At 41.8% G+C, this 27608-nt stretch overlaps 1 protein-coding gene across 1 annotated transcript; it reads left to right on the top strand.

The window, feature by feature from the left end:
* Window positions 1–1073: 1073 nt before the first annotated feature.
* On the top strand, window positions 1074–26304 carry LOC135520354 (aromatic-L-amino-acid decarboxylase-like). Its single transcript, XM_064945832.1, has 14 exons — window positions 1074–1143; window positions 6429–6636; window positions 7707–7820; window positions 9237–9356; window positions 11507–11641; window positions 15890–16039; window positions 16642–16708; window positions 16872–16966; window positions 17735–17802; window positions 19013–19089; window positions 20121–20140; window positions 20320–20418; window positions 23358–23459; window positions 24287–26304. The coding sequence occupies exons 2-14, from the start codon at window positions 6436–6438 to the stop codon at window positions 24485–24487; spliced, it is 1449 nt and encodes a 482-aa protein (XP_064801904.1). The 5' UTR covers window positions 1074–1143; window positions 6429–6435; the 3' UTR covers window positions 24488–26304.
* Window positions 26305–27608: the final 1304 nt, after the last annotated feature.

Raw genomic sequence — 27608 nt, 5'->3', positions numbered from 1 at the left:
CATCTTGTAAAGTCGTAAATACAAGCATAGAACTGTAAAGAACAATCCGCTTGACCGTCCCTCCAACTGGTAATTACTATGAAACTGTTCTATTATCCCTGAGCTCCGACTTCTCCCATGCTGAACTCTGAAGTAACCCACTAAGGAAATTACCTCTATAACATAATTTTTGGAAGTAAAATTAAACAAAATATTATTTATACAAATAAATCTATTAATATGGTTGGTGAACACTATAATTTGTTTGCAAGCACTATCTGTATTTTTGCCTATGGTTGATGCAGTTCAAGGGGGTTTAATGCATCTAACTCGTATGTACAACTTCACCAATGGTAATTACCACCTTGCCACTTGGTTATGAATGCAGCATTAGAATGGAGCAATCATCCAGGCCCCATAAGAGGATGTAGATAAAACAACATCCTGGTTATGCAGATGAGAATTGAGATGTATCATTTTATCTTGCTTAAGATCTTTCGTCAGATTGGCATCTGTGTATTTAAACATTGATATATCCAAGGGATGCATAACCATATGTATTTTGGAATTATATTTAGCTTGTTAACAATGAGTTGTCTCAAATATTATCCCTGGAGGCGTAAATGTCAACATAACTCTAACTCAAATGTGAGAACTAAATCAATAAACCAACTTCAATCAAATATCAACCAAAAATGTATACCTAAAATGAGTTATAGCAAGGTTTATAAGTAGTTTGTAAATGTAAAATTTGTAGTTTAGTTTATAAGTCTGTAATAAACAGTTATACCGCATTGGTTGAAATTATGTTTGTCAGTTAGCTGCTTGCCAAAACCCAAGATTATCAGGCTTTACTGGTTAGTGGTAATACTAACAGTAATATAGGTTAACAATAGTAGTTGTAATAGTGCCGTTCAACAGGTAGCTGTGTGCTAAGCATATGTGTCAATCAGGCTGTGTGGAAAGTGATTTGGATCTCATTAACTCCTTGTGAAATCAGCCCTTCCTGCCTGTGCACACTGCCTTGGCCCGGAGCCACACTCCCATTGGCTGGCTGTGGGGGCCACTGGGCAGATAAAAGAGCCGTGCTCGCCGCACCACTCACTGCTGCGGTGTGTGAAGACTGAAAGAGAGGAGGACCTGACCACGGCTGTGCTCCACAATGTGAGTACATCCACCGCCCACCCACCTCTATTATTCTCCGGGTTTATCAGGACTGCAGGTCTCCACCGGGCTTCAGAATACATGCACACCAGGGGCTGTACCAAATTTCTCAGAGTAGGAGTGCTGATCTATGATTAGTCATTATGATCAGAGTTCTTCTGTCCAGTGTCTGTGTTCTTTTGCCTATTAATCTTTTATTTTTATTGGCCAATCTGAGATGGCTTTTTCTTTGCAACTCTGCATAGGCGGCCAGCATCCCGGAGTCGCCTCTTCACTGTTGACGTTGAGACTGGTGTTTTGCGGCTACTATTTAATGAAGCTGCCAGTTGAGGACTTGTGTCTAGTTTGAGAAACAGACGCCTCACACTAATGTACTTGTCCTCTTGCTCAGTTGTGCACCGGGGCCTCCCACTCTTTCTATTCTGGTTCGAGCCAGTTTGCGTTGTTCTGTGAAGGGAGTAGTAATCCTTGTATGACATTTTCAGTTTCTTGGCAATTTCTCGCATTGAATAGCCTTCATTTCTCAGAACAAGAATAGACTGATGAGTTAATTTTTTTCTGTCTATTTTGAGCCTGTAATCTAACCCACAAAGGCTGGTGCTCCAGATACTCAACTAGTTTAAAGAAGGCCAGTTGTATTGCTTCTTTAATCAGTAATCAGAACAGTTTTCAGCTGTGCTAACATAATTGCAAAAGGGTTTTCTAATGATCAATTAGGCTTTTAAAATGATAAACTTGGATTCCCTAACACGACGTGCCATTGGAACACAGGAGTGATGGTTGCTGATGAGCCTCTGAAATTCCATTAAAAATCTGCTGTTTCTAGCTACAATGCCATTTACAACATTAACAATGTCTAGACTGTATTTCTGATCAATTTGATGTTATTTTAAATGGACAAAAAAAGTGCTTTTCTTTCAAAAACAAGGACATTAAGTGACTTCCAACCTTTTGAACGGTAGTGTATATAAAACATTTAGTGCAGCAGATAGAGTGGCAAGAAAAAGTATGTGAACCCTTTGGAATTACCTGGATTTCTGCACAAATTAGTTTTAAAATGTGATCTTCATCTAAGTCACAACCATAGACAGTCTGCTTAAACTAATAACACAAATTGTGTTTTTCTTGTCTATATTAAATAGATCATTTAAACATTCACCGTGTAGGTTGGAAAAGTATGTGAACCCCTAGGCTAATGACTTTCCAAATGCTAATTGGAGTCAGCTAACCTGGAGTCTAATCAATGAAACGAGATTGGATATTGTGGTTAGAGCTGCTCTGCCCTATTTTTTTGTTTTTTACAAACTTAGTTTCACAAGAAGCATTGCCTGATGTGAACAAAAGATCTCAGAATACCTAAGATTAAGAATTGTTGACTTGCATAAAGCTGGAAAGGGTTACAAAAGTATCTCAAAGCCTTGATGTTCATCAGTCCACGGTAAGACAAATTGCCTGTAAATGGAGAAGGTATTGCACTGTTGCTACTCTCCCTAGGAGTGGTCGTCCTGCAAAGAGGACTATGAGAGAAGTGCAGAATGCTCAATGAGGTTAAGAAGAATCCTAGAGTGTCAGCTAAAGACTTACAGAAATCTCTGGGACATACTAATATCTCTGATGAGTCTACGATACGTAAGACACCACAGAAGAAGCCACTGCTATCCAAAAAAAAACATTGCATGTCTGAAGTTTGCAAAAGAGCACCTGTATGTTCCACATCACTTCTGGCAAAATATTCTGTGGCCAGTTTAAACTAAAGTTGAGTTGTTTGGAAGGAACACACAACACTTGAGGTAAAAAGGTACAGCACACCAACATCAAAACCTCATCCCAACTGTAAAGTACGGTGGAGAGAGCATCATGGTTTGGGGCTGCTTTGCTGCCTCAGTGCCTGGACAGCTTGCTATCAACAGAAAAATGAATTCCCAAGTTTATCAAGACATTTTGCAGGAAAACGTTAGGCTGTCTCTCCGTCAATTGAAGCTCAACAGAGGTTGGGTGATCCAACAGGATGACCCAAAGCATAGAAGTAAATAAACAGAATGACTTCAACAGAAGAAAATATGCCTTTGAAGTGGCCCAGTCAGGGTCCTGACCTCAACCCGATTTACATTTTTTTCAATTGCTAACAAGCATCGGTCAATAATGAAGTCCTTTTCAAAACTCTTCAGTCTGCATTACCAACATGCATCTTGGCCTAACAGTTAAACTCACTCAACACATTCTTAATGTTTCAAAATAAGCTTGTCTCACTCAGAAAGCTTACATTGTCACTCATAACACACGGACCTAAAAAACACTAACAGGGAGCATTACATAAATGAACTCCTCTTTGAAGTTTGAATGATTTTTCACAAATCAGTTTCATTATATAATAAGAACAGCTTTTCACTTTGACTGTCCTAAAATATATAACAAGAATGAAGCAGAAATACAATTTGCTTCAATTTCCACAGGGTGGGGTTCAGACCCAGGGCCCTGAGCTTATTGATGAGCTTGGAGGGCATTACTGTGTTGAAGGCTGAGCTGTAGTCAATGAACATCATTCTTACATAAGTATTCCTCTTGTCCAGGTGGGATAGGGCAATGTGCAGTGCAATGGCGATTGCACCAGCTGTGGATCTGTTGGAGGTATGCAAATTGGTTTTAGGTTGTCAGGTAAGATGCAGGTGATATGGTCCTTAATTAGCCGTTCAAAGCACTTTAAAGATTACAGAAGTGACTGCTACAGGGCAATAGTAATTTAGTTCAGTTACCTTTGCTTTCTTGGGTACAGTGACAATGGACATCTTGAAGCAAGTGGGGACAACAGACTGGGATAGTTAGATTGAATATGTCCGTAAACACTCTAGCCAGCTGGTCTGCACATACTCTGAGGACATGGCTTGGGATGCCATCTGGGCCGGGTGCCTTGCGAGGGTTAAAAACTTAAATGTCTATACACCGCTGTCGTTGTAAAATCAATTTAGAAATCTAATAGTCAATTATTGCACCCACACTTGCACGTGCCAACGAGCATCTGCGTTGCCAAGGACTCTACGGAACCCAACCCGAATGCGCGTGCGCCATCGTGCATACATTTATGTTGTCCCCCTACACCAAACGCGATCACGACACGCAGGTTAAAATATCAAAACAAACTCTGAACCAATTACATTAATTTGGGGACAGGTCAAAAAGCATTAAACATGTATGATAATTTAGCTAGTTAGCTTGCTAGCTAACGTTAATTTGTCCTATTTAGCTAGCTTGCTGTTGCTAAATAATTTGTCCTGGGATAGAAACATTGAGTTGTTATTTTACCTGAAACGCACAAGGACCTCTACTCCGACAACTAATCCACACAACGGCCAACCGAATCGTTTCTAGTCATTGCTCTTCCTTCCAGGCTTTATCATCTTTGAACTTATATGGTGATCGCATCTAAACATTCATTGTATTACCAGGACAACTGGCAACAAAATTAATATTTCAATGGGTATAACCAATGAGATGGCACGTGGATACCTGCTTCTATAAACCAATGCTGAGATGGGAGAGGCAGGACTTGCAGCACGATCTGCGTCAGAAATAGAACTGAGTTATATTTTACATGCTGACCAGACCGGACACGTCGCGTGCGCGAGCGTCGCAAATTAAATGTAGAAATCCATATTATTCAATTATTTCACCCACGCTGCTCGCGCGCGCCAACGAGCGTCTCCGACACCAAGGGCTAAAATAGAACTCATTCCTATTTCTGACGCAGGTCGCGCTGAAGTCATGCAGCTCCCATCTCCTCATTGGTTTATAGAAGCAGGTACCCACGTGCCATCCCCTCATTGGTTAAACCCACGTGGGTGACTGAAAGACGAACTGTTTTGCCGGTCGTTGTGGAAATAAAATTAAAGTTTAGATGCGATCACCATATAAGTTAAACGATGAAAAAGCCTCGAAGGAGAAGAGATGACTCGAAACGATTCGGTTGGCCGTTTTTTGTCGGAGTAGAGGTTCTTGTGCATTTCAGGTAAAATAACAACTCAATGATTATGTCCCAGGACAAATTCGCTAGCAACAGCAAGCTAGCTAAATAGGACAAATTAGCTAGCAAGTGCAAACTAACTAGCTAAATTGCCGTAAATGAACCTCTTGAGTGTAGGGGGCAGTATTTTGATGTTTGGATAAAAAACTTACCCAAATTAAACAGCCTATTTCTCAGGCCTAGAATATGCATATAATTGTCAGATTAGGATAGAAAACACTCTAAAGTTTCCAAAACTGTCAAAATATTGTGTGTGAGTATAACAAAACTGATATTGCAGGTGAAAACCTGAGGAAAATCCAAACAGGAAGTGGCCTCTGTTTTGAAAGTTCCATGTTCCATAGCCTGCCTTTGCTCCATTTAAAGGGATATCAACCAGATTCCCTTTCATATGGCTTCCTCGTGGTGTGAACAGTCTTTAGACGTAGTTGCAGGCTTTTATTTTGAAAAATCAGCGAGAAAGATCACACATTGTATGACTGGGTGCCAGCAGCGTTTTGTATGCGCAACAGCTTGTAGCAGCCATTTTCTCTCTCTCTCCTATAGAATAAGCTACATTTCCGGTTGATATATTATCGATTATATATTGTAAAATCAACCTGAGGATTGATTATAAAAAAAGTTTGTAATGTTTCTACAAACATTACGGATACTATTTGGAATTTTCGTCTGATGTCGTGACCGCTCGATCCTGTGGATTTCTGAACATAACGCGTCAACCAAATTGAGGTATTTTGGATATAAAAATAATCTTTATGGAACAAAAGGAACATTTTATTGTGTAACTGGGAGTCTCATGAGTGCAAACATCCGAAGATCATCAAAGGTCAGTGATTTAATTTATTGCTTTTCTAACTTTCGTGACCAATCTACTTGGCTGCTAGCTGTTTTAATATTTTGCCTACTGAGAGAGATGTCCTTACATAAATGCTTGGTATGCTTTTGCCGAAAAGCTTTATTGAAATCTGACACAACAGGTGGATCAACAAGCTAAGCACGATGGCTGGTTTGGGTTCTGTGTACTCACGTAAGCCACGGAGATTGGGAGCACAAAGTCCTCGTGAGTGGCAGGGGCCCACATCGGCAGCTCAGTGTTGCTTTCCTCAAAGCAGGGCGAAGAAGGTGTTTAGTTTGTCTGGAAGCAAGGTGTCGTTGTCATAATGTGGCTTGCTAAATCGTGTGTGTGTGTGTGCGTGCAATCAGTATTAAGTTTGTAGGACTGTTAGTGAAGGTTGGGACGATGAAGGGGGATATTTGTCTGTTCCAGTTATACAATGGACGCTACAGAGTTCCGGAGGAGAGGGAAGGAGATGGTAGACCTGATAGCAGATTACCTGGAGAATATAGAGCAGAGGACGGTGTACCCCAACGTGGAGCCTGGGTACCTGCGGTCCCTCATCCCTGAGGAGGCCCCTGAGGAGCCTGACACCTACGAGGACGTGGTCAAAGACATTGAGAGGGTCATCATGCCTGGGGTAGGCAGCCAAGATGATTATATTATTATAGATGAGGTGACTATTGATTGAAGGCTGATTACAGCTGTAACATGATGGTTAAACTTTACTTGAAGGTGGCATACATAAGGTATTCATAACTTGCTATAGGTCAGGTACTCTGTTATTGGAGATCTGCTTTCTCCCAGATTTCATCAGTGAAAAGTTAAGCATTAAATATGAAAGCATTGATGATACCAATGGGCTGTTTACCCAGTGGCTTCCGGCTGCATTGAACATGAGATCATGAGAACATACACAACACTCAATGCACACAGTCACTAACCGCTAAGTTATGGGGGAGGCATTATCACAATATCTGTATCAACTTCTGGTCTATTGACTGTTTAGTGACCATTCAGAAGATGTACAGTAAGGAGTTTCAGTGTTGAACGTTTTGTTAACGAGACAGTGTTCCGTTGTACTGAGAAATCAGTTCACGAAAGCTCACATTAACTGTATATGACATGTATCAACCATGTAGTTGTGTTTGCAAATGGTTGTAAAATTCCCTGCATTCTGTGGCCTATCACATGGCAAAGTTCAAAGACTTTAATTGAATGACTAACCTCACATCAATAATCTCACCACCAGAGAAACAAACCAGTTTCAATCTATATACTCCCAACCCAAACCCTTTCCTTCGCTGTAACATGAAAGCTGTTTTTCCATTGTCAATCTGACCCTCTAAAACATTTTCTTTACCACCTCTGCTTTTAAGTGTGGAATAAGCCCGGTTAGTCTAATGAATGACTCACCATGGGAAAGCATGTAAGGGAGACAGACAGGGACACTGGCAGCCTCTAGCTTGGTGCCCCAAACACGCACAAGACTGGAATTCAGCCTGGAACAGTTTAACTGCCATGCTCAAGGGCTAGAGCACTTTAGGGGTTAAGTGCCTTGATCAGGGGCTCAGTGGCACCATGGCAAGGCATGGTATTTAGCAGGATTTTGATACTAGCAAACCTCAGATTTACTCTGTCAGGTTACACCTAGGATTCGAACCAGACTAACCTCTAGGCTACCTGACACGACTCTTCCTCTGTGTTTAGGTGACCCACTGGCACAGCCCGTACTTCTATGCCTACTTCCCCACGGCAAATTCCTTCCCGGCCATGCTGGCAGACATGCTGTCTGGAGCTATTGGTTGCATCGGATTCTCCTGGGTATGTATGACCTTGTCATCTGTTTCTGTCATCCTCTCTCTTTCTTTTGAATGTGATTTGAACAGTATCAAGATTTTAAGACAAAGGGATAGTTCACCCACATTACAAAATTACATATGTTGGCTTCCTTACCCTGTAAGCAGTTTATGGACAAGGTATGACAGCAAACCATGTTTTGGTTAAGATTCCATAGCACTGTTTCCAAATATTAACGTTTTAGCATTTGTGGCACAAATTCAATTAATTGATGCGAAAAATGCTAATATCGGTCCTTGTCCAAATGGTGTGGTAACCTGCCAGCCCGGTGTGTACAGAGCTGTGTGTTGACCCTGTCTCTAACCCCACGTTACTGTAGGCTGCCAGCCCGGCGTGTACAGAGCTGTGTGTTGACCCTGTCTCTAACCCCACGTTACTGTAGGCTGCCAGCCCGGCGTGTACAGAGCTGTGTGTTGACCCTGTCTCTAACCCCACGTTACTGTAGGCTGCCAGCCCGGCGTGTACAGAGCTGTGTGTTGACCCTGTCTCTAACCCCACGTTACTGTAGGCTGCCAGCCCAGCGTGTAGAGAGCTGTGTGTTGACCCTGTCTCTAACCCCAGGTTACTGTAGGCTGCCAGCCCGGCTTGTACAGAGCTGTGTGTTGACCCTGTCTCTAACCCCACGTTACTGTAGGCTGCCAGCCCGGCGTGTACAGAGCTGTGTGTTGACCCTGTCTCTAACCCCACGTTACTGTAGGCTGCCACTGTAGGCTGCCAGCCCGGCGTGTACAGAGCTGTGTGTTGACCCTGTCTCTAACCCCACGTTACTGTAGGCTGCCAGCCCGGCGTGTAGAGAGCTGTGTCTTAACCCTGTCTCTAACCCCAGGTTACTGTAGGCTGCCAGCCCGGCTTGTACAGAGCTGTGTGTTGACCCTGTCTCTAACCCCACGTTACTGTAGGCTGCCAGCCCGGCGTGTAGAGAGCTGTGTCTTAACCCTGTCTCTAACCCCACGTTACTGTAGGCTGCCAGCCCGGCGTGTACAGAGCTGTGTGTTGACCCTGTCTCTAACCCCATGTTACTGTAGGGTGCCAGCCCAGCTTGTACAGAGCTGTGTTTTGACCCTGTCTCTAACCCCACGTTACTGTAGGCTGTGTGTTGACCCTGTCTCTAACCCCACGTTACTGTAGGCTGCCAGCCCGGCGTGTAAAGAGCTGTGTGTTGACCCTGTCTCTAACCCCATGTTACTGTAGGGTGCCAGCCCAGCTTGTACAGAGCTGTGTTTTGACCCTGTCTCTAACCCCATGTTACTGTAGGCTGCCAGCCCAGCTTGTACAGAGCTGTGTGTTGACCCTGTCTCTAACCCCACGTTACTGTAGGGTGCCAGCCCAGCTTGTACAGAGCTGTGTGTTGACCCTGTCTATAACCCCACGTTACTGTAGGCTGCCAGCCCAGCTTGTACAGAGCTGGAGACAGTCATGATGGACTGGCTGGGGAAGATGCTCAAGCTGCCAGAAGACTTCATCGCCGGGACACACGGACAAGGAGGAGGCGTCATCCAGGTATGGTGAAACTACCCACCATTTCTTTGGGGTAAGACGATGCATTGCTTTTATTTCCACAGTTGTATTGCTACAACATACTTTCAAATACATTTACAATTCAATTAATTAATTTAAATGAAAAATGTAGTCCAATATTTGTCGTAGTCATATTTCAAGTAAGGATATCCAAGAACAATATAAGTCTAATATTTGTACAGAACACATGGTATTCACAGTAGGGTCAAAACCGGATTTACAGCCCCTGCCACTTTGCCTTCTAAAACAATGCAGATGTTAGAAAAATAGGAAAAGCAATTGACTGCTCACGATTCTGTCGCTGCCAGCAATTTGTCTGTCATATATGTTCTGGTTATTGTTTGCCTCACAACACCAGATAAACAGCAGGAAATTGCTTTTTAATATGTCAGTCAAAGATGGGCGTGTGTGTGTTGTGGGTACTTATTTTGTGTGGTAAAGTGTTCATTTATTGTTGTGGATACAGCAGTGCAGCTGAGGTGACTGTCTCAGCCAGGGATGAGATAGGAGAGGTGGCTTAGGCATGAGAGAGAAGGCTGACAGATAATTTAATGGCCCTCTATTGAATCCATCGAGGATCATCGCTCATCTTAGGGGTGTTTTGTTTGTGGCTGGGGTTTTAAGTGCGCTTCACTATGGCAAAAAATTAGGCCTCCTCTCACTTGTTGCCAGCCTTATGAGAGCTGTGACAAATTGCCATCTCACCTGATGCATCATGTTCAGATGAGCATTTGAAAGAGTATGAGATGCATTTAGGAGCAGTTTTATCAAACAGAAGCTAATGAGTGAGATTTGCATTTATGATTGTGAGTGAAATTATTATACTGAAAAATCCCATGCATCCTAAACAACAGGTGTTGACTACTGAAATGCTTACTTACGGGCCCTTCCCAACAAAGCAGAGAGAAAGAAAATAGAGAAATAATAGAAAAGTTAAACATGTCATAATAGCTACATAATGAGTAATGATAACTTGTCTATATACAAGGACTACCAGTACCTAGTGGATGTGCAGGGGTATGAGGTAATTAAAGTGCAGTGCATTCGAAATGTATTCAGACCCCTTCACTTTTTCCACATTTTATTACGTTACAGCCTTATTCTAAAATGCATTAAATTGAATATGTTTCTCATCAATCTACACACAATATCATGGCAAAGTGAAAACAAGTTTTAGAAGGAAGAAGAAAAACAGTTGACAGTGCATATCCAAGCCATGATGTCGAAAGAATTGTCTGTAGAGCTCCGAGACAGGATAGTGTCGAGGCACAGATCTGGGGAAGGGTACAGAAATATCTGCAGCATTGAAGGTCCGCAAGAACACAGTAGCCTCCATCATTCTTGAATGGAAGAATGATGGAGGCCACCTCCCCCTTTGGCATGGGTCCTCAGATCCTCAAAAGGTTTTACAGCTGCACCATCGAGAGCATCCTGACGGGTTGCATCACTGCCTGGTATGGCAACTGGTCGGCCTCTGACCGCAAGGCACTATAGAGGGTATTGCGTACGGCCCAGTACATCACCGGGGCCAAGCTTCTTGCCATCCAGGACCTATATAGCAGGTTTTGGGGTTAAAATTGTCCAAGACTTCAGCCACCCTAGTCATAGAATTTTCTCTCTGCTACCGCACGGCAAGTGGTACGAGTGCGCCAAGTCTAGGTCCAAGAGGCTTCCAAACAGCTTCTACCCCCAAGCCATAAGACTCCTGAACATCTAATCAAATGGCTACCCAGACTATTTGCAGTACTCTCTTATCATCTATGCATAGTCACTTTAATAACTCTACTTACATGTACATATTGCCTCAATTACCTTGACACCAGTGCCCCGCACAATTGTTATTTTACTGCTGTTCTTTAATTATTTGTTACTTTTATCTCTTATTTTTTTGGAAGTTATTTTCTTAACTGCTTTTTTGGTTAAGTGAATGTGCATATGACTAGCCTCCGCAAAGAACAAGAGCTATTTGAAAACCATCAGGTTGATGTGGAGCAAATTTTACAAGTGAAGTCTGTTTTTTATAGAATGTGGGACCTGCCTAAGACCATAGAGGATGTACATGTTGCTAGGCCTACTGATTTGACTGAAGTCATTGTAACTCACCCCACTTACATTTGTCTGTCTTTCTGTAGGGTACAGCCAGTGAGGCAACTCTTGTGGCTCTCCTAGCTGCCCGCTGCAGGGCGGTCAGAATGATCCTGGCCAGTGACCCACAACGTCCAGAGACTGGCATTACCTCCAAACTGGTGGCCTACTCCTCCGACCAGGTCAGGTTTCTACTCTTGCTCTTATTAATCCTACTCCTACCCTGAACAGGTCAGGTCACAAAACCAGATGAGCACTATAGAGGACTTTAACCCAATCAGTCCCGCCGTAATGCAGGTGCGTTTTGCAGTACAGTATATACTGTACTCGATACATCTACTGCATCTTGCCTATGTCGTTCTGTACCACTCATTCATATCTTTATGTACATATTCTTTATCCCTTTACACTTGTGTGTGTATAAGGCAGTAGTTTTGGAATTGTTAGGTTAGATTACTCGTTGGTTATTACTGCATTGTCGGAACTAGAAGCACAAGCATTTCGCTACACTTGCATTAACATCTGCTAACCATGTGCATGTGACAAATAAATTTGATTAAATATTTTTGGACTTCTAATGTATCTATTGGTTAAGAATATTTACCAATAGATAGAGGGAATAATTTCCAAAATAATTAAGAGAAAAAATAAACAAATGTTTGTTTTTTTCTCTTTATAGTTTTGGGTATTAGTCTTTCTATTGTTTAATATAATATACAGTGCATTCGGAAAGTATTCAGACCCCTTCACTTTTTCCACATTTTGTTAAGTTACAGCCTTAATCTAAAATTGATTAAATAAATGTTTTCCCTCATAAATCGAAACATCTACACGCCATAATGACAAAGCGAAAACAGGTTTTTAGAAATGTTTGCAAATGTAATTAGTTTATTTTTTACAGAAGTACCTTTTTACATGAGTATTCAAACCCTTTGCTATGCGACTTTAAATTGAGCTAAGATGCATCCTGTTTGCCATTGATCATCCTTGAGAGGATTCTACAGCTTGATTGGAGTCCACCTATGATTGGACATGATTTGGAAAGGCACACACCTGTCTATATAAGGTCCCACAGTTGACAGTGCATGTCAGAGCAAAAACTAAGCTATGAGGTCAAATAAATTGTCCGTAGAGCTCTGAGAAAGGATTGTGTAGAAGTATAGGGAATGGTACCAAAACATTTCTGCAGCATTGAAGGTCCCCAAAAACACAGTGGCCTCCATCACTCTTAAATGGAAGAAGTTTGGAACCACCAAGACTCTTCCTAGAGCTGACCACCCGGCCAAACTGAGCAATCGGGGGAGAAAGACCTTGATCGGGGAGGTGACCAAGAACCCTATGGTCACTCTGACAGAGATCCAGAGTTCCTCTGTGGAGTTGGGAGAACCTTCCAGAAATACAAAATTTCTGCAGCACGACACCAGTCAGGCCTTTATGGTAGAGTGGCCAGAAGGAAGCCACTCCTCAATAAAAGGCACATGACAGCCTTCTTGGAGTTTGCCAAAAGGCACCTAAATGACTCTGACTATGAGAAACAAGATTATCTGGTCTGATAAAAAAAGATTGAACACTTTGGCCTGAATGCTAAGTGTCACATCTGGAGGAAACAAGGCACCGCTCATCACCTGGTCAATACCATCCCTATGGTGAAGCATGGTGGTTGCAGCATCATACTGTGGGGATGTTTTTCAGCGGCAGGGACTGGGAGACTAGTTAGGATCGAGGGAAAGATGAACGGAGCAAAGTACAGAGATCCTCGATGAAAACCTGCTCCAGAGCGAGGCGAAGGACTGGGGTGAAGGTTCACCTTCCAACAGGACAACAACCCTAAGCACACAGCCAAGACAATGTAGGAGTGGTTTCGGGACAAGTCTCTGAATGTCCTTGAGTGGCCCAGCCAGAGCCCGATCAAACATCTCTGGAGAGAGCTGAAAATAGCCGTGCAGCAACAATCCCCATCGGACTTGACAGTGCTTGAGAGGATCTGAAGATAAGAATTGGAGAATCTCCCCAAATACAGGTGTGCCAAGCTTGTAGCGTCATACCCAAGAAGACTTGAGGCTGTAGTCGCTGCCAAAGGTGCTTCAACATAGTACTAAGTAAAGGGTCTGAATACTTATGTAAATGTGATATTTGATTTTTTTATACATTTGCAAACATTTCTGAAAACCTGTTTTTGCTTTGTAATTATGGGGTATCGTGTGTAGATTGATGAAGAAAAAACTATTTAATTTATTTTATAATAGGGATGTAACGTAACAAAATGTGGAAAAAGTGAAGGGGTCTCAATAGTTTCTGAATGCACTCCCCTTTAATTTCTGGTCATTCATTTCACCTGTCACTGCTGTGCACCCTGAAGAAGGCCTGTGAGCCGCAACGCGTTGGTGCTTCAGCAAAAGGAAAGGAGAGGTGCTCAACAAAGTAGACAAAAATCATTAGCAAGAAACTTACAAAGGGACTAATTCAAGGCAGAAAGGAGTTTGATTTACTTTAATCCATTGTACAGGATGCGAACAGGTGACTGACGTTTTAATGTCAAGCTGACGTCTTCCTCAGAGTGAACTGACCATTGCACTTAGCTCCAATGTATAGCCTAGTGGCCCATTGAGACAACAATGTCAAATAATTTTAATAATATGTTTCAAGGTAAATGGCAAATTATAGCCCAAAATAATACTAAGGATAAAATAAATGTGTCGTTAATCAAAGCTTCATTAATTGTAGCTCTACAGATATCATGTACTGTACATGCTCAAATGCACATTATTATTTGTATTACTGTGTGCTATAATTTGCCATTTACCTTAATCATTATAATTGTTTTATATCGTTTATTATTTATTTACACTACCAGTCAAATGTTTGGACACACTTACTCATTCAAGGGTTTTTCTTTATTTTTACTATTTTCTACATTGTAGAATAATATTGAAGACATCAAAACTATGAAATAATACACATGGAACCTACTCTTGACTGGTACTGTATATATTTTTTTTTACCCCTTTTTCTCCCCAATTTTTGATCTTGTCTCATCACTGCAACTCCCTAATCGGCTCGGGAGAGGTGAAAGTGGGATATTGCTCCCTCAACATGACCCGCCTAACCGCTCTACTTAACACACACCAGTTTAACCCGGAAGCCAGCCGCAACAATGTGTCAGATGAAACACCGTTCAGCTGGCTACCAGGGTCAGCCCGCAGGAAACCGGCCCACCACAAGGAGTCACTAGAATGCGATGAACCAATTAAATCCCCACCAGCCAAAACCTCCGCTAACCCAGACGATGCTGGGCCAATTGTGTGCCGTCCTATGGGACTACCGGCCACGGCTGGTTGTGGCACAGCCCAGGAATGAACCCGGATCTGTAGTAATGCCTCTAGCACTTGTGTTTCAATGGGCCACTAGTCTATAAATAGGAGGTAAGTGCAATGGTTAGGTCACTTTGAGGAAGACTTCAGCTTGACGTTGAAACGACAGTCACCTGTTTGCATCCTCTACAACGGATTAAAGTGAGCTAAAATCAATCTTGCGTGCTCCAACTCCTTTTTGTCTTGAATTAGTCCTTTTGTAAGTTTTTATTGGTAAAACTTTCTTGTGATATGGGTCTGTTTGTGTTGGAGGAATTTACTTCCTATATGTTCAATTAAAACACTCTGTCCGTTTCTAAGAATTTGTAAGAGACTTATTTGCATAAAATGGACAGAGACAATGTACATTGGTTTATATACCTCTGATGATAGCTCCATTCGTTTCTAACAAGGAACAGAAAGTCCTTGTACTAATTCTTGACCAAAACTACACACATTACATTCAGTATTATGATTATAATAAGATTCAAACATCCATACAGTAACATAGTAGTATTCTGTTTAGTTATAGTTCGGATTTAAATGTATATATCATTTAGTCATTTTTTCAGTAAAATCCCTGAACAGTTTGTCAGGCAGCACAGTCATGCTAGCTCTGCTCTGTTGACCTGAGCAGCATGGGATTAGGTTATGGCTTTGCCCCGAGGACAACACTGGCCTTTATGGGGAAGAGGATAACAGCCCTTTTCTCCAGGAGTGACGTTACACACCGTACAACTGGTCCTTTAACGTCTTACTTGATGGACGGACTACAAACATTTCATCTTTGGGTGAATGTACAGTACTATATGCCGAGATAGAATGATAATTTAGACTGGTTCAAAATAACCTATTAGCATGATCTGGCTTCAGTCTGGTGGCCGAGACAATGTTGGCTGTCTTTTAAGTCACCAAAATCACTGTCTTTCTTTGGCTATCTTGGGAGCTCTACTCTCTTTGGTTGGACGTTGTTCACCATCTTGAAGTGACCTACATGTTTATCATCTGCTCTGTTTGGGTTGTGACAGTTGGCTATCTTGAAGTCACTTGTGTTAACTCTACTCTATTCTCTTTGAACAGGCTCATTGCTCGGTGGAACGAGCAGGTATGATTGCTGGAGTGAGGATGAAGAAGATTCCGACGGAGCAGTCAGACAAGTATGCTGTCCAGGGAGAGACCCTCCGGAGAATGATACAGGAAGACAAGGCTGCAGGACTCATCCCCTTCTACGTAAGAACAGAACGCACTCATCCCCTTCTACGTCAGAACAGAACACACTCATCCCCTTCTTTGGAAGTCAGAACAGAATGCACTCATCCCCTTCTTTGGAAGTCAGAACAGAATGCACTCATCCCCTTCTTTGGAAGTCAGAACAGAACGCACTCATCCCCTTCTTTGGAAGTCAGAACAGAACGCACTCATCCCCTTCTTTGGAAGTCAGAACAGAACGCACTCATCCCCTTCTTAGGAAGTCAGAACAGAATGCACTCATCCCCTTCTACGTCAGAACAGAACGCACTCATCCCCTTCTACGTCAGAACAGAATGCACTCATCCCCTTCTTTGGAAGTCAGAACAGAATGCACTCATCCCCTTCTTTGGAAGTCAGAACACACGTCCATTTACATGTACAAGCATTGAGGCAGCAGATTGGCACGAAGAATAGACACATTCATTTCCCCCTTATTATAAAGAATATGCCACATGTTGTCCAAGACAATAGTCAAACAGAAATAACCAATCATCCAATACAGTCCACAAACACATTCTTATGAATATCATGTAAAGTACTGTGTTTTTACAGAAATCGTTGATTTTTGTCCTTTCATTTAGTTCTGTGCTACTCTTGGGACCACTCCCTCATGTGCATTTGATCACATTACTGAACTTGGGCCCATATGTAAGTGATTCTCAAAGCATTATTAACATACTCCTAAAGGCTGTCTATTAGCACTGACATGTAGACTGATAAAGACATAGGAATCTACTGTACAGCCATGTCTCAGGACCAGCTTTGTATGTTTCTGTACTACTGGTTCTACACATTTGTATTTTTGTCTCAGGTAATGCAGAGAAAATCTGGATGCACATTGATGCTGCATATGCTGGGAGTTCCTTTATTTGTCCTGAATTCAGACCCCTGTTGAACGGCATTGAGGTTAGAAACCACACTTCCAGTTAAATTGCCAGTGAACATACTTGTATTTTACACCCATTATAATTTGTGTTTGATAATAACTTAAATTAACTGTCAAGAGGGAAGCGTGCTAGAATAAGTAATATACCCAATAATCTGTTGGAAATTAGAACCGCATCCGTTGGCCTTTTGGATAGCATGCGTCTTCAACCGAACAGAGCCGAGTGGAGTGACCCACTGAGAGCACAGATAAGGCTAAAGTAATTTCCTCAGGCATCATCAGACCTTTAGATAAAACCCTGCTGCTCTCCTCGTCAAGAAATATCACTGTTCATTAGCGACACAAGTTCAAACAATGTTGGGGGGTGGGGGACAGGGATGTAGTAGAGGAGGCCGGGAACGGCGCGCGCGCACACACCTGAATGACAGGGGGGCAGACACACCGGCTCCCTCTGCAGCTGAGGCTGGTTGCTAGGATATGAGTGATAGGCAGGCTCCTGCATCTGTCAGCACGGTAACAACTGGGCACGAGCCCCTCTGATTGATATTGTCTCTTATTGCTGCCTGCTTTTATTGCGTCTGTGAAGGCAGGTGGGAAGGATATGGTGATAGGCCAGCTGCAGTCAGTGCAAACCTAGTAATGGCAGCAAGGGGCTTTGACAAATCAAATATATTCTAAGACCACGGTTTTCCTACAATTAAATGGGGGAAAAAATGGCTTGTGTATTAAGACCTGTACACTTACGTCAAAATCAGCTGATTTGATTGGCTGACTCTTATCTCTTTCAGTTTGCAGACTCTTTCAATTTCAATGCACACAAATGGCTGTTGGTCAACTTTGACTGCTCTACAATGTGGTAAGTTATCAAGTGATTGACAGTCAACCTTTGTAGAAACATCGTTTTATTATTGAACAGGTTGTTTTATCTGACCAGGGGGACAGTCTGTAAGATTCCCTGCTGGTCATTTAAATAAAATCATACAACAATCATACAAGTAAAATCTTTATTTGTATAATATATATTTTTCAGTTTGCTTTTGTATGACCCCTTAGTTTCTTTTCTGTTCTATGGGGAGAGGGGAGCGGATTCAACATGGTTTTTAATATTGATTCAAATCTAAACTACCTCCTGAGCTCAGCACGACACTGTGCAACTGTATACGTGTCTATAACCTAAAATCTAAGGCTGTACTATTCTCCCCATCCTTAGTTACACTGTTGCTTAATGTGGCTATTGTCTACACTACTCTACAATGGGCCGACATAACAAAGTCACCTCCAGAAGCACAATCTAGACACCTAAAGCATTCTTTAAACAGAGTGGGTGGGAATAGGCATCCCATCTGCCCTCTCTCATCACCCCACAAACAACCCCAACATTTCTTGTTGATAGAACGCTCAATGCCCTCTTCCATCCCTGGTGAGTTGCCATGACAAAGTCAGTTAACAAAGAAAATGACTTATGTAAGGAGAGACTTATGTAGTCTGCTCAGAAATAGCTGTGCTTTTTTATGACGCTATAGTGTATTTTAATAACTGTAATACAGTTAAAATTACTTGTAGCATCTCAGTTTATGAATGGTATTATTGGTTTATAACAGTTTGTAACAATGCATCTGGTGAATCTGTAACTGACAGACCCTGGTCTCACTTATGATCTTACGTTCTTGTTTCACGCTCAACTGATTGTGAAAACAGAATTCTTTCAACTCGTTTTCAGAGACAAAATCTAGAGCACAAGTTGTGCCAAGTCATTGTTTACAAAAACACAATTTATGCTGCTGTGTCATCCCCTGTAGGGTGTCCCCTTAGATCATTGTCACTTTACAATACAACTTTATTGTTCAATGTAAGTTAACAAAAAGAGAATATACTTCAATAAAATAGAGATTATAATTTACTTCAATACAGTGTGTCTTTTGTAAGACTTAATGTAGCACTGAACACCTGTATGTGGGGGAGCCGTTTTCTTTCTTAAAAAGCCTTTCCCTTTAGTCCACCCTTATGTTGTCTTTGGGAGCTCTCATAGGGTAAGAGTGTTTAAGTGTTTCAGTGTCTGTCCATAGGGTGAAGAGAAGATCTGATCTCATTGGGGCCTTCAAGATGGATCCTCTATACCTGAAACATGATCATCAAGAGTCGGGTAGATATTTTTGCACTGACAATAGTCTGTATTGACATTACTTTTGTGTTATTTCCAATCTATTAGGTTTAAATGTGGTAAATCTAGCAATAGTCTCATCAGCCTATTTACAGTATAGTGGTTTAATTTGATCAAGTGCAGATGATGTCTGGAGTCCCTGTAATGTAATGGGATGTGGATGGTGTTAGTGTGAGAGCCCGGTACATCACATCAAGGATCTGAGGGTCTGTCGGCCTGCTCACCTCACAATCCTGCTGGCTTTAGCCTTGCTAATAAACCCAAGGTGGATAAACTAATACTCACCACCACAGCCCCATGTTTTATATTGTGTGTGTGTGTGTGTTCATGTACTGTAGTTGTACCATATGTTTGTGAGTACTTGTGTTAGGGAGTAAATACAATAAGGCGTCCAAACGCTGACCTAATAACACGCAGTATGTCACTCTAAAACAATTCAATTACCGATGTCCCTCACATCCTCCCCACAAAACATTTGCACTGTAATAGTCCACTAATGGTCCTGTTGTATCGCGGCCTGCCAGTTAGCCAGTGACAGAGTGTCACCCATCTTAGATGCAGATGTATTCTCCCAATTGGAACCCTATTCCTTAGATTGTGCACTACTTTGTCCAGGGCACCAAAGGACTGTACAAAGTGCACTATGTAGGGAATAGGATGCCATTTGGGACGCAATTCAACACAACACTGAAGCCTCCTCCTCCTTAATTGGACTGACAGAAAGACAAAAGACTGACCGACCTCTCCTCACAGAGGGAGGCTGCTCACAGTAAGGCCACTGCTTCCCCAGTTCCAGCTCAATGAAATTACAGGTTATTACCACTGCAACAGGGCTTTTCTACTGTATGTGGAGAGAGAGGGCGAGTGATCTGTTTATTATCTACTACACTTGTTTTGGCAAGGGAGCGAGAGAATAAAGGTCAGCGACGGTAACAACATTCAATAATATGTTAACAATTAAAATGTTGTCTGTGAATTGCTAGTAGTATAATTACTCATCTGTTTATTCACAGGACTGATCACAGATTACAGGGTAAGCTGAATGGTTATCTATTATCATTATATTCTGTCTATGTGTAAGTGGCACTGGATGTCATATCAGAGTTCACACTGTTTGCTCCACTAACCCTAACCCACTTATCCCTCTCTGCCTCATCCTATCTCCCCCTCTACCTCACCCTACCGCACCCTCTACCTCACACTACCTCACAGCACTGGCAGATTCCACTGGGCCGAAGGTTCCGCTCTCTCAAGATGTGGTTTGTGTTCCGAATGTATGGGCTCAAAGGCCTTCAGGACTACATCCGTAAGGTAACAGCAAAGCACAGAAACAGCTCAGGTTCCCTTCCTCTGTATCGGTCTGTCAATCAAATCAGCCTGGTCTGTCTGTCTAGCTCTATCAGTAAATTAAGCAACAGCAACCCAAGGCCTTCAGCCATACTGCATTCATCTACTGTCTTTATTAGATTGAAAAACTCCAGTAAAGCGGAGACCCCTCGGCATCTGACCGTAAGCCGCTACAGAGGGTAGTACGAATGGCCCAGTACATCACTGGGGTCAAGCTTCCTGCCATCCAGGACCTATATAATAGGCGGTGTCAGAGGAAGGCCCAGAAAATGGTCAGACTCAAGCGGTACCGGAGCGCCAAGTCTAGCACCAGGCTCCTCAACAGCTTCTACCCCCAAGCCATTAGACTGCTGAACAATTCATAAAAATCGCCACCGGACAATTTACGTTGACCCCCTCTCTTGTATACTGCTGCTACCTGTTTGTTACCTATGCATAGTCACTTCGCCCCCACTCACATGTACAGATTACCTCAACTAGCCTGTACCCCTGCACGCTGACTCGGTATTGGTGCCCCCTGTATATATAGCCTCGTTGAGGTGTGTTACTTTTTATTTTATCCTGCTTGGTAAATATCTTTTTTCTTCTTGAACTGCACTGTTGATTAAGGGCTTCTAAGTAAGAATTTCATGGTAAAGTCTACATTTGTTGTATTCGGGCGCATGTGGCAAATAAAGTTTGATTTGACATGTTTGTAATCAATTATATGTTGGCTACAGTTGTCTTTTTACAAAACAGTGCTATTCAACAAGTTGACCATTGCCTACTATAGGTCAGATGACAGAAATGGGTCTTTTCCTATCATCTTGGTACAGAAGCATACAGTTTCTGAATAGACATACGAACACTAAGTGAATTATTATAGTGGACACACACGGACCATTAAACCTCATAGTGGTGGTGACCTACTGGCTGGGAATGAGGAAGTGGAGTGGTCAGCTAATAATCAGTTAGGACCAGAGTTTTGGCCTCATTAATGACTGAGTTGGCATTGGAGTTATTACTAATAGCCCTGTCCTGGCTGTTCTCACTCAGCCTTTGGTTACAAATACTGTACATCATGATGTACTACTGTGTAATTGTGATTACATGCAATGATACACGTTTCAATTCTCATTAAGCATTTAATGCCACACACTGGGTACTTTGATTATTAGTGAATGGATTACATGTTTGATCCTGTGGTGAATAAGATTTTGAACAGGATGAGCTGGAATAGGAATAGGACATTAGCTTTGAGCATTCCCTCCAAGGAAGGTTGGACAGTTTGACTATTTCATGGTTATTTTCTTCAGATTTCCGGACTTCTTTGTTCAAACATAGACTGACCTAGCCCAAAGGCCGGCAGATATCGATATTGAATTGTTTCATTTTATCGTCCAAAGGGAATCTATGCAACCGGCTGTACATTCGTATCCCCTGTGGACTGGTTCGTGCATAAAATATTCTCCATTCAGGCTGCAAAGGCATCACTTTGCTTCTTAACTTGATTTAATTGTGAGAAGGCATGCAACAACTGGGAAAATATGCAAACTTACTTTATATGAAACACCATTTTCCGCTAGAGTGGCTAATTGCAATTCCCAGATGTTGCGTATCGCGTTCAGCCAATCAGGTTGCAGCAGACTGTTTACCATTGGTCTGAACGCTGTACGCAATGTCAGGAAGTAGCATTAGCCACCATTTTGTCACCACTAAATCAAGTTAAGGAGGAAATCGATGCCTTTGTAGCCCACATGGAGAATGTTTTATGTACGAACTGGTCCACTGTGGATACAAATGTATAGCCGGCTGAATACTGTCGATCCTCTTTGGACAGTAAGCTGAAATGACTCAATATTGCCATCTGCCAGCCTTTGGGCTAATACTGACCGTTTATGACTAGATTCATTGTCAAGGAGCTTGTGCATTCATCCCCATACTGATATATACCTGGTTCCATGGGCATACTCAACAACAATGCATTTTCTGTTTGATTCAGGAAGTTGTATGGTTAGAGCCATGTGCTTTAATGTTTATCTAGTATATTCACTCATCAAACAGTTGTCATCACATTAATCCTTTGGTTGAGAATGGAGCCCTGAGCCCTTCTCAAGGGTGAATGAACATTAAAGACAATGTAGCTACTATTGCTGAAAAAAATGTGTATTACAACAGCCAGCTAGCTGCTCTAAGGACACCAACCTCTAGAAAAAAAATATGAATTAAAATGTAGTTACCAGGGTGTCACCTAGTGTCCATATCAAGAAGTTCACCTTAACCCATTTCCATCTGCAGCACCTCAGACTGCTGTCTGCAGTAGTGTAAGGTACTTAAGCAAAAATGCTTTAAAGTACTACTTAAGTAGTTTTTTGGGGTACCTGTACTCTACTTTACTATTTATATTTTTGACAACTTTAACTCTACTACATTCCTAAAAAACATTTTTACTTTTTACTTCATAAATTTTACTTGACACCTAAAATGCTTTTAGCAGGACAGGAAAATGGTCTAATTCATGCACTTCAAGAGAAAATCCCTGGTCATACCTACTGCATCTGATCTGGCTGAGTCACTAAACACAAATGCTTTGTTTGTAAATTATGTCTGAGTGTTGGAGTGTGCCCCTGGCTCTCCGTAAAAAAACAAACAAGAAAATCGTGCCGTCGAGTTTGCTTAAAGGAATTTGAAATGATTTATACTTTTAATACTTAAGTATATTTTAGCAATTACATTTACTTTTGATACTTAAGTATATTTAAAACCAAATACTTTTTTACTTTTACTCAAGTATGATTTTACTGGGTGACTTACTTTTCTATTAAGGTATATTTACTTTTACTCAAATATAACAATTGGGTACTTTTTCCACCACTGGCTGTCTGAGTATGAATGAATGACTGACTGTCTCTCTGCCTTCATAGCATGTGGAGTTGGCCAAAGAGTTTGAGAGCCTGGTTCGCGCTGACCAGCGCTTTGAGATCAGCGCAGACGTCGTGTTAGGGCTGGTCTGCTTTAGACTAAAGGTAAGACAATTCAACCAACTGTGAATGTTAGTTCAGCACATGATCATTAAACGTTCAACAGACTGTCTTTGGACTGGAGTAGACTAAAACTATTTCTTGGTCTATGGTGTATATACACTGCTCAGAAAAAATAAAGGGAACACTAAAATAATACATCCTAGATCTGAATGAAATATTCTTATTAAATACTTTTTTCTTTACATAGTTGAATGTGCTGACAACAAAATCACACACAAATGATCAATGGAAATCAAAGCCACTTGTGTGGGTTGTAGACTTCGTCTCATGCTACCACTAGAGTGAAAGCACCGCCAGCATTCAAAAGTGACCAAAACATCACCCAGGAAGCATAGGAACTGAGAAGTGGTCTGTGGTCCCCACCTGCAGAACCACTCCTTTATTGGGGGTGTCTTGCTAATTGCCTATCATTTCCACCTGTTGTCTATTCCATTTGCACAACAGCATGTGAAATTTATTGTCAATCAGTGTTACTTCCTAAGTGGACAGTTTGATTTCACAGAAGTGTGATTGATTTGGAGTTACATTGCGTTGTTTAAGTGTTCCCTTTATTGTTTTGAGCAGTGTAGTTTTAGTTTACATTTTGGAACCTATTCTTCTTATGCATTGTTCACATTGCCTGGCGGCATCCATTTTTTTTATTTTTTTTAAACGTATTAGACTATTGTAACATCCCAAATGGCACACTACTACCTATATAGTGCCCTTCTTTTGACCAGGGCCCTATGGCCATATAGGGAATAGGGTGCACTATATAGGTAATAGATTGTATCCCAAATAGCACCCCATCTAACCTTTCCTCCTGAAAGGGTTCCAACGAGGTGAATGAGACCTTGCTGAAGAGGATCAACAATGGCAGGAAGATCCACCTGGTGCCATGCCTGCTGTCTGGTCAGTTTGTGCTGCGCTTCGCCCTCTGCGCCCGCACCACCGAGTCACGTCACATCCGCGAGGCCTGGCTACTCATCACACAGCTGGCCGAAGAGGTCATGCAGGAGCTGCCCCACTGACCATCCACATGGACTAGACAGGCTGGGTTGGTCCAGGAGCTGTATGTATCAAGCAGTATTTCAGAGTTAAAGTGCATGTCTAGGATCAGGTTGCCCGTGTCCATTCATTATAATCTAAAAGGCTAAACTGATCTTAGAAACTGATCTAAGATCAGCACTCCTACTCTGAAATGCTTGATGAATAAGGGCCCTAACTCTGAGATGCTACAGGCCTGGATCTCACTCAGTGGAGGCTCCTGAGGGGAGGACGGCTCATAATAATGGCTGAAATGGAGGGACTGGAATGGCATCAAACCATGCGTTTGACGTATTTGATACCATTCCACTGACTCCGATACCAGTCATTACCACGAGCCCATCCTCCTCAATTGAGGTGGCACCAACCTCCTGTGATATCACTGTTTATATCATCAGCAAATTGCAGCCCTTTCTCTCTGCTGTCTGATCCCATGTGTGTATTTATGTGTCCCCTCTCAACCAACTGTTCATCCAAATCACTTTAGAGAAGGGTCAGCATGCTAAAAATACAGGCAAGGACGTAGTATGAGTGGGGCTTTATCCTGTCTGAGGTTTATCCAGGCTCTGATCACTCAGCTGTGTTTACCTGCTCTAGTGGAGTGATTAGTAGAGGTATTCAATTCAGTACAACATTATTTATCCCCTTAGGGACATATTGATTAAAACATTGGTGTAGTCTAGGTCCCTAAAACAAGATTTAAGAGTCAGAAAACATTGTATGTATTGGCACTATTATACTGTAAGAAGAGATAAAAAAAAGACTAACCTTTTAGTCTTGCTGTTTGTCTGAAGTATTGCCTTCCAAGGTTTGAGCTGTTCACTGTTTTAATGAAGACAAAAAAGTACAAAAATGAACAGCATGTTGCGATTATGCCAAAGAGAGACACATGTATCGTATGCCAGAGACACATGTATCGTATGCCAGAGTTGGGGCCATTCATTTAAATTCAGTCAGTTCTGAAAATAAACTAAAATTCCAAAATGTTCTCCTAGAGAAGCATAAAAAAAAAATGTAATTCCATAATCGACTAAATTAAAAAGGAATTGACCCCAACCCTAGTTCATAACCAGCTTTGTGTTGAACATCATAATAACCCATGAGACAAATAAGAGCTCTTATGGGAGCATCAGTTACAACACTTACAGTAGGCCTTTGCCCTGAAGTGCATGAATAAAATATTCAGACAACAGTTAATGTCTCAGTTGATTTGAAGAGACACAAAAACAATATGTACCTAGCTTCACTTAATGCCCTCAGCAGTAGCAGTGAGCCAAGGAGGAATTGACTTGAGGGTCTCTCCTTAAGCTAATATGAATGAGTTTCAAATGTGTGCTTTACTGTATGCACATCATATGGTTCTGTTGGATAAACAAACCAGTTGAATTGGATTAGACCTATGAATCCCAGCATGTCAGAGTCACTCAAAATAAATGAAGTCATCTTAAGAGATATCTCTCACTGGTTTGATTCACAAGTCAAGTGTGCCTTTTGAATGAGGAATGGAGGGGTGTATGTGTGTAGAATATGTGTAGTGGTCTCTATTTGTCTCTTTTGTGTCTTTACTTGATATAACCAGGACTAGGCTGACCGCTTCAGTCAACACTAGGGGGAAATTGCATTGTACGCTTGATCAGCTTTTACCTGGCAATAAGCTGGTAGTGCAGTCCTATGTTTTTTGAAGTGTCGATGTATTCTTTTATAGGCATTGAGTGGCTTTGTGGCTTCCTGCTGCTTGTCTGCCTTGTGGCATCATTGTACGGTCCTCTTTACACAACAAAATAAATGTGTTTGCAATGTGTGTTTGCGTATGTCATACTTTCACATTGGATTGGAACAGTCCATTGGCACCCACAACTGATTATGTATGATTAGCCTATTTAAAACTCAATCAGCACTATCAGATCATACCATTTCAAATACATTGTCTTTAGGAGTTTTGTTGTGACGCCCTTGCAAACCATTAGATGGAAGCATTGTCACAGTCCAGTGAGGGTTGGAGCAGTAAAACCAGACGGGAAAATGAGATGGATATTTCACTGGATGTATACATGTGAGAGGAAGCCCACTGGTCAGCATTGGGAGAAAATGGAACGAGATGGATTTTGGACGACAATGCACATTTTCTCATCCATTAATCATTTGATCTCAATACGGTTTTCTGTTCCCAAAACTAGAATGTGTTATCAGAGTGGACTAAGTTGTTTAGAAGGAATGCAAAGGTTGAATTTAGTTATTGCACACTTCACAGAGGAGGCAATCCCTAACGGAAATATGCAGATGCATATGCGAGAACACGCCAATACTTATGGTAGGTGTAACGGCCGTTGGTGGTGGAAGAAGAGGAGGACCAAGGTGCAGTGTGGTATGTGTCCATATTTATTAAATGAACACGGAAATAACAAAGAGAACGACCCGAAAACAGTTCTGGCTGATGCAGACACATAACAGAAAACAATCACCCACAACTAAAGGGTGAAAACAGGCTACCTAAGTATGGTTCTCAATCCGGGACAACGATAGACAGCTGCCTCTGATTGAGAACCATACCAGGACAAACACAGAAATCCCAAATCATAGAAAAACGAACATAGACTGCCCACCCCAATTCACGCCATGACCATACTAAAACAAAGACAAAACTAAGGTCAGAACGTGACAGTAGTATACTAATTAGAACATATACAGTGCCTTCGGAGAGTGTTCAGACCCATTGACTTTTTCCACATTTTGTTAAGTTACAGCCTTATTCTAAAATTTTCCTCAGCAATCTACACACAATACCCCATAATGACAAAGCGAAAACAGGTTTTTAGAAATGTTGCAAATATTAAAAACAAATACCTTATTTACATACTTTTACAGACCCTCGAAATTGAGCTCAGTTGTTTCCATTGATTATCCTTGAGATGTTTTTACAACTTGATTGGAGTCCACCTGTGGTCAATTTAATTGATTGGACATGACTTGGAAAGGCACACACCTGTCTATATAAGGTCACACAGTTGACACTTCATGTCAGAGTAAAAACCAAGCCATGAGTTCGAAGAAATTGTCCGTAGAGCTCTGAGATATAGTTGTGTAGAGGCAGAGATATGGGGAAGG

The sequence above is a fragment of the Oncorhynchus masou genome, chromosome 29 (genome assembly GCF_036934945.1).
Source record: "Oncorhynchus masou masou isolate Uvic2021 chromosome 29, UVic_Omas_1.1, whole genome shotgun sequence".
Taxonomy (NCBI): domain Eukaryota; kingdom Metazoa; phylum Chordata; class Actinopteri; order Salmoniformes; family Salmonidae; genus Oncorhynchus; species Oncorhynchus masou.
Note: the sequence above shows the minus strand (reverse complement) of the source record. Positions and strands in the feature narration are given on the sequence as shown.